General features: G+C 52.6%; 1 protein-coding gene across 1 annotated transcript; it reads right to left on the minus strand.

Moving 5' to 3' along the window:
- Positions 1-950: 950 nt before the first annotated feature.
- Positions 951-5,959, minus strand: LOC119089993 (2-iminobutanoate/2-iminopropanoate deaminase). Its single transcript, XM_037212792.1, has 5 exons — positions 5,945-5,959; positions 5,484-5,640; positions 4,519-4,587; positions 3,662-3,717; positions 951-1,426 (listed from the first exon to the last, which is right to left on the minus strand). The coding sequence occupies exons 1-5, from the start codon at positions 5,957-5,959 to the stop codon at positions 1,364-1,366; spliced, it is 360 nt and encodes a 119-aa protein (XP_037068687.1). The 3' UTR covers positions 951-1,363.
- Positions 5,960-8,138: the final 2,179 nt, after the last annotated feature.

Consider the following 8,138-nt stretch of genomic DNA (forward strand, 5'->3'; position numbering starts at 1 on the left):
TGTGTGTGTGTGTGTGGTGTGTGTGTGTGTGTGTGTGTGTGTGGTGTGTGTGTGTGGTGTGTGTGTGTGTGTGTGTGTGTGTGTGTGTGTGTGTGTGTGTGTGTGTGTGTGGTGTGTGTGTGTGTGTGTGTGTGTGTGTGTGTGTGTGTGTGTGTGTGTGTGTGTGTGTGTGTGTGTGTGTGTGTGTGTGGTGTGGTGTGTGTGTGTGTGTGTGTGTGTGGTGTGTGTGTGTGTTGTGTGTGTGGTGTGTGTGTGTGTGTGTGTGTGTGTGTGTGTGTGTGTGTGTGTGTCTGTTAACAGACATGCATTTCTTACAGAGCACACTTACCTAGTCAAAGCCCATGACGAGTAATCCTTGATTGGAATGGTCCTCGAAGCCTGCCTTGCTCCACGCGACACCGATGTTAACGATAACGGCGCGCCACATCATCCCACGCCCACGATCGATCCGCGCGTTTGCCAGGCCTGGTGTAACCCCAGAACTTAAAGGTGAACTAAAGACATGGACTGAAGGCACGCATGTCTATGAACCAGTTCATTTGTGTTATAAACTTAGTTCAAGTTCGGTAATCGTGTCTTAGCTACTGAATATCCACGCAATTTCATGAAAAAATTATTTTGTTAGCTGATGCATCATTAAAAAATTTGTAAACATTTTAAAAAAACTCTTATTAAAAAATTCAGGCCAGCAATTATTCATGAAAACGCCTAACATGGTGTCTCCGTTTTTGTCTAATTTCATGATTATCACCCGAACTTCACGGTTACCTAGACCACGCCGCTCCACCATTCCATGTCTGTTCCGGCTCCAGTGAGTAGTGCACTGTCACGCGGCTCGACGTTTACCGAGTCTCACAAATCATTCTTTGGAGCTTGAACCTGCATTCTTGTATGCAGCATGTTACGGGTCTCCATGGAATATCCTGTCATTCGTTCACAAAAGCGTTGTGCCAGCAGTCATTGTCTCCTTTACTGACTTTATTCACCATATTGCAGTTTTCCCCAAATCCAGCGTTTAGCCACGATCAAATCTGTTCCAAGCCGTGTACGATCATAAACGCAACACCAGCCCCATCCTCCTCTCCTTGCAACTGGTTTCCATCCGTCGGCACTCGGCACATTCCACACTGGAGCGGCCCAGAATACCGTACAGGGATCCACGTCAGCTACCACGGCGCGGACCAGCTCGCCGTGAAGAGGCTGCCTCCGACAGGCGGCGTCGGCGGCGACGGTCGACGGTCGAAGGCTGCCGGCGGGAGGCGGGCGACACGGCCGGGAATCTCATCGACGCTGGGCTTGGCCGGCGCACCGACGGGGGCCGGGGTCCGACGGCAGGGACTGGGGTGCCGATGTCAGTCAGGCGCTAGAGCCTGCTGTCGCCGTCGGAGCACTTGAAGGCGATCGCCTCGATCTCCACCATCCCGCCCTGTGGACGGTGCGTGGATGGTCAGCGCCGGCCCAAACAGACGCCGTGACGACCGTGACGGCCCCGCCGCGGCAATGTCGTGACGCCGTCTGCGGGACAACTGTCCACTGTGTACGGGACCTCGCCGTATGCGGCGCCCCGTGTACGGGACCTAGCAGTGCACGGCGGCCCGTGTACGAGACCTCGTAGTGAACGGCGGCCCGCGTACCGGACCTCACAGTGTACGGCGGCCCGTGTACCGGACCTCGCAGTGTACGGCGGCCGTGTACCGGACCTCGGGGGCCCGTTGTACCGGACCTCGCAGTGTACGGCGGCCCGTGTACCGGACCTCGCAGTGTACGGCGGCCCGTGTGCGGGACCTCGCAGTGTACGGCGCCCCGTGTACCGGACCTCACAGTGTACGGCAACGCGGCCGTTCACGGATATGGCAGCCCTCGGCCCACGGTATCAGCTGAGCATGATGGAGGTCACTGAGTCTCAGGCAGACGATCCGTAACAATCTTCAGTATCTATCAGCTTTAGTCAACATTCTAGTAAAATGAAGTAGTTGTCTTCCATTCTCAGTGTCCGTAGGGTACATACTGGAAATACAGTATCAAGCTCAATTGAAAGATGCATGTGTGTGCAAACTATGCCGCAGTTATTGAGTTTAATTGAGCGACTATGGTAAGCAGGGATGAAATTTTGTTTAAAAGTCCAAAATGTTTCGTCGGGAGGCAGATACGCTTTGTCACCATAGCTCATGACCTCAGGCTAGTAGATGGAATCATGACTACTGCTTCCCCCCCCCCCCCCCCCATCTCCAATGGCGCCTCATCTTTTGTATGGTTTCAAAAGTTCGCCAGCGTTCCGAAATACACCACTCATGTTAAAACTACTGGCGTACGGCCTTGTCAAAAGCCAGCGATCACATGAACCTAAACATTCCGGCCCTATTCAATATCTAACCTTGTGAATGAGATGTCCGTGGCCAGATCGCCTCATGCCTTTCGGAACGTAAAAAACATCCGTGTACAACATGGTTTCGCCCAGATCACTCCACGGAGTCGGCCATGTGGTGCACTGCCAACTTATTCGCCTACTACACGGACCGAGGCCTTGTTACAACACTGACAACGACGGATACATCGAACGCGTTTGATAATGCTTAGCATTCCCAGCTCCTGGAGGATGGCACGGGATTGGTTTTCACTGGTTCCGCGGTTGACGGAGGGCCGTTCACGTGTCGTAAGATGTGAAATGCTAATCCCGGTTACGAACGTTGAAGATCAGAGAAGCATCTTATTGCTAATGTTCTTTTTCCTGTGTGATAACGACCTGCCTTCTTATATTTACGGAGGTTATCTCATGTATGCCAACGACCTTCAGTTTTTTTTCGACGCAGATACTCCGGTCAGCGTTGACGGTCTTCGTGTTAGGGTGGAGACTATGCAACTATTGCCAGAAACTAATCAACACCAAAACATCTCAACACTAATTCTCGCAAAACTGCTTTTTACTAGTAAAATCACCCCCGTTTCATCCAGACGAAAAAATTTTGGTTCCCCTTGTGGCGGTAAAAAATAAAACCTTCAGCTTCCGCCAAGTTGCTTATCTCACGGTGAATTTCAACCAAACTTTGAAATACCACGTATCTGCCCCTGTAAAGCGCCGTTCTAATATATATATATATATATATATATATATATATATATGTTTCAAAAAGACAACCTGTTCATCGAGCGTAGCCTTTCAGCGCTCCACCCCACAATAAGTCGCCTAGAGCTCCGGATAGTCTGCATAGTCTTGTGATACCGCGATCTGACGTGTTTGGCAGTACCACGCGAGGTCCTGAAAGTCTGCTGCCACTCCGCGTGTCCGTACCGAGCTCGCCGCAGACCCTTCGTGCGCTGAGACACTGGTGCATGGGATCAGCTGCCCCCAGATGTTAGAAGCGTACAATTGGCCAAGCTTTCCCATGCGCTAATCTGGCTACTGTCGGATCACACATCGTGCAGATTAGCTGCCTTTTTCCAAAATTATAACTGCGCCGCCATTTTGTATTGCCTGATGTTTTGGCGGCAGGGGCTACTTCCATTATCTGGAAGATTGGAAGTTACGTTGCAAAAAAATTATAGATAAATAGCCGCATGGATTTAAACGCACATGCATGTCCTGCATATGTGCTTTCATTACGGCGGATCCATTCTCTGCGCGTATGCTGCAAACTGGCTTGAATCAGGCCACTGAGCTCACCTTAGGCAGTGCTGCCACTTGGTAGGCCGCCCGGGCCGGAAAATCACTGGTGAAAACTGGAAAATGATATCACAATCACTGACATATCGCTGGGCGGAGCACTGTCGCGAGACCGCACAACAGGTGACGTGCCTCACGCCTGAGCCCACGGCACGCGCCCGCACGGCACGTCTGCCGCCCGCCTGGCTACTGATGCATACAGCACCCGACCAGCAGTGTCGGCGCCGTTGCTTGCTATTGTCACTGACATGACACTGCTTAGTTGAGACTCCCAGGCACTATCGAAATCGGGCTCCTCTAGTCTCACCCTGCCCCGCAAACTGAGGTCTCATGCCAGGCATTTTGTGTTATGAGAAGTAAACAAACAACTAACTGCATGCAGCCCTATTCCAGATCGGCTCCACACCAACGCCTGCCCATGTCTATGGTTCCCCCTTCGCCACAATGAGTGCATTGTTCCGTCCTCCAGGCGCCTGCCACTTGTACGCGAACCGGGTGCTCGCCGCGCTGGGGTGTGGATGAACTCCCTGAGCCTGTGCAGTGTGTCAGCGCTGTGATTGCCCTTCCCCCACCCCTCCCCCGTCAGGGATTCGGCAGACGGCCGGGTATGACGTCACGTGCCGGCTGTCAGAGCCGGCCATGGTTTCGCCGCTGCGATCTCGCCGACTCATGTGGGGACCGCCGCGTCGGCGAGAGTCGATGACGCAACGCGTGGTACTGCGGCGCCGGAGAGCAGTGGGGCGGCGGACGGGGCCGGCGGACCGGGGGGGGGGGGGGGGGGAAGGGGGAGGGCCAGGGCGGTTTTATAAACACGATCGAGGAGGAATGGTATCAGCAGCCGCCTCCGGTCCGCTTACATGTCTTGTAGACTTCGTTGACTTTGGAGAAGTCGTTCATGTCGGCGAGAAGAACCGTCGCTTTAACGACTGGAACAAAGAAAGGCGTCGATCAGGTGGGCGCGCGCTGCAATGTCGCCGACATCCAGGGCAGGCTGGGTAGGACAACAATGTAAAATACATGCAATTTGTTGAATGCATCGGAATGATCCGTTCTGGCGTTAAGCTATAAAACAAGGTGACGACACTGAGGGTAGTACGCGCAGTCGTAAGTATGAAGGTTACATCGAGCCCCTCATTAGCAAAAATCAATTTACTGTGCATATTTGCATTTGGACAAATTTAAACAGATTTGGACGGATAATTTCATCAAAATATCGAACCAATAAAACGCAATGAAAGGAGGACGGGTGGAGAAGAGAGAGTGCGATGAAGAGCAGACATAAACGTGTGCAATTGGTTCATTCGAAGGAAACGTGGACTCAACATATTTTATGTGACCATCCTCACCGTCCGCGTGCCGGTCTGCCACCCTCGCCGTCCGCGTGCCGGTCTGCCGCCCTCACCGTCCGCGTGCCGGTCTGCCATCCCTCACCGTCCGCGTGCCGGCCTGCCGCCCTCACCGTCCGCGTGCCGGTCTGCCACCCTCACCGTCCGCGTGCCGGTCTGCCACCCTCACCGTCCGCGTGCCGGCCTGCCACCCTCACCGGGCACCCTCACCGTCCGCGTGCCGGTCTGCCACCCTCACCGCCCGCGTGCCGGCCTGCCGCCCTCACCGTCCGTGTGCCGGTCTGCCGCCCTCACCGTCCGCGTGCCGGTCTCCCACCCTCACCTTCCGTGTGCCGGTCTGCCACCCTCGCCGTCTGCGTGCCGGTCTGCCGCCCTCACCGTCCGCGTGCCGGTCTGCCATCCCTCACCGTCCGCGTGCCGGCCTGCCACCCTCACCGGGCACCCTCACCGTCCGCGTGCCGGTCTGCCATCCTCACCGTCCGCGTGTGTCATGCCGGCCTCCTGCAGGATGTGGCCCATGTTCTCCAGCGCCTGGCGCGTCTGCGCCTCCACGCCTTGGCACAGTTCTCCGGAGGTGGCATCGATCCCCAGCTGGCCGGACACGTACAGCGTGTCGTTCACCAGCACCGCTGGCTGCGGACGCGGAACAGATATGTCCCGTATCTGTCCTCGTTCACCAACACCACCTGGCTCCGGACGCGGAACAGATATGTCCGGTATCTGCCCTCGTTCACCAACACCACCTGGCTTCGGACGCGGGACAAAGATGTTCGGTATCTGTCCCTCGTTCACCAGCACCGCCTGGCTCCGAACGCAGGACAGAGATGTTCGGTGTCTACCCCTCGTTCATCAGCACCGCCTGGCTCCGGACGCAGGACAAAAGATGTTCAGTATCTACACCTCGTTTACCAGCTCCGCCTGGCTCCAGACGCAGGACAGACGTGCTCGGCATCTGGCCTCGTTCACCAGCACCGCCTGGCTCCGGACGCAGGACAGAGATGTTCGGTATTTGCCCTCATTCACCACCACCGCCTGGCGGCGGAAGCAGGACGGAAGGGTTCTGTATCTACCATCGTTCATCAGCGCCGCCCGCTGCTGGGGACGGGGTGGTGCGACGGCGGTTCGGCCTAAGGCAGTGAAATACATTAAACGGCGTACAAGAAAATAAGGCGACGTAGAGACTGAAGATAAAACTTCGAACGTGAACACATTAGAACGCACTGAAAAATTTGATATAAAAACCTTCCGTGAGAGCTATCGACCGTAACGTCTTTGCTGATACTCCGATGACTTTGGACATTTATTAAGAAGGGATGAGCGGACGAGAGAATCTCAAGATTCCTAACAAAATCACGTTTTTTCATTCTACTGTGTACGCTTGAAACGAACTACATTGACAATCAAGGGGCAAAATCGCAATCGCACTTACATAGGATCTGCTGATACATACAACTAACCACACGGAACGCGACTGACATCAGCTCCCGACTGCTGGTTTTGGAATTGCGACCCCTGAAATCAACCTTAACTTCAGAGGGGCAGAGACAATTTTCGGCAAAGCTTACTTGCGAAAACAGAAAGCTCCACATCAAAAAGCACGTACGTTACAGCAAGCTTTCCGCCGGGCCTCATTATCAACCATCTTCTGCGGTACCCATGCAACCACTTGCTGACGACGTTTGCGTTGTGAATGTGTTTAGGTCCCACGCCAAAGTCCGCGTCCTTTGATACGACGAGTGCAAGTCCGAGCCCACCGGCCATTATCAGGCGCGTATCCAGACCAAACTCCCAGGGGGCACACCAGAAAACCAACAAAAAAGTGGACACTTTGTGAAGTATAATTAATTTTGTTCTGGCTGCAACGAGTTTAACCAACGCTGCACTGAACGAATTTTTAGCCTCTGAAACTAGCTGGATTACCTTTGGGAACGGACGGGATGAAGAGTACATACAAATTCGTTACAAATACGCGGGAAAAAACGTTGTAAATGCCTTGACCTAAGAATGCTGCATGGCGCATGCGAGCATCGTGGAAATGACAGCCCAAAACAACAAAATGACCAAACGATGACACCTTATCAAATTGCTAACTGTCGCTTTATGAACTTTTTTGTACGGACAACCTTCTGTGTCGGAATGTGCGTTGGCTACTGACCGATTCATGAAATGAATGGAAGCACCCACTTTGCACAAAGCGTGAAAGTTCATAGGTAGTGGCGACTTTTCCAGTTATCTTATTGCTTCTCAAGGTCTTTTCATTAAAATCAGCGAATTAAAAATTTGGTGGGAGGTCGCGCTACGAGCTAACAAACTGTCTTTTTCCACACACAAAAAAAACGCTTAAAATCGGACAAATTTGCTTCTAAATAAGTGAACATCTACTCTATTTACTGTATGCAGGTGGCAGTACCGTATGGATGAGTTATATGCCATCCTTTCATACCCATTCATTGATATGCGCCGGCTAGTTAGTAAAATTCTAAATGTCCTGCAAAATGACGCTTTCATGCGCGAGTACATGCAAAACGATTGCGCAGACACTGGGTGTCCTAATCAATACTCCATTTGATAGCTATGCAACTGTTGATGCCTAGCTACGCCAACATTTTTCAAGGTCAAGTTAAGTCATGTCACGACAGAACACGGCACGTTTGCCTTAAGCCATTCTCTCCTGAACTTTCCACTGGTAAGTCCTGGTCTCTGCGGGTTCCGCCGTCTCTGCAGATTTGATTCCTATTCCGGATTGAACCTCGTTTCGCTTGCAGGATTATCTCCGGGACTATGTTTTGTGAATTTAGTACACCACGGTTGCAAGTTTTGTGATGACGTGCATCAGACGGAAACATTGCATTACATGTTCCACAGGTTAAGCGAGGCTTTGCTACCGCACGCATACCGCACGAGTGTGCTTTTAAGTACAGAGGCTTGGAATTTGACATTTCCAAAGCTAAATCAATTTTAATAAAAAAAAGTATGCTCGACGAGTGGCCGAAACCGCGGGAAAATTTTAATGAAATAGGAAGGGAGCACTGCCCAGGGACTTGGAGAACAAAGAACTTATCGCGTAAGATTTTCCTCACCAAATCCATCCGCTACCCCTGCGGCTGTGCCCGCAATAGATACCTTCACGG

The sequence above is a fragment of the Pollicipes pollicipes genome, unplaced genomic scaffold (assembly GCF_011947565.3).
Source record: "Pollicipes pollicipes isolate AB1234 unplaced genomic scaffold, Ppol_2.1 Scaffold_3087;HRSCAF=3621_pilon_pilon_pilon, whole genome shotgun sequence".
NCBI lineage: Eukaryota > Metazoa > Arthropoda > Thecostraca > Pollicipedomorpha > Pollicipedidae > Pollicipes > Pollicipes pollicipes.

What these genes read in the sequence shown, in the direction of transcription:
- LOC119089993 (XM_037212792.1), bottom strand. An exon ending in CGGCATGACACACGCGGACG is followed by an intron (nt 4,588 to 5,483) that starts GTGAGGATGGCA and finishes TCTTTGTTCCAG; the next exon opens with TCGTTAAAGCGACGGTTCTT. An exon ending in CAACGAAGTCTACAAGACAT is followed by an intron (nt 3,718 to 4,518) that starts GTAAGCGGACCG and finishes ATCATTTTCCAG; the next exon opens with TTTTCACCAGTGATTTTCCG.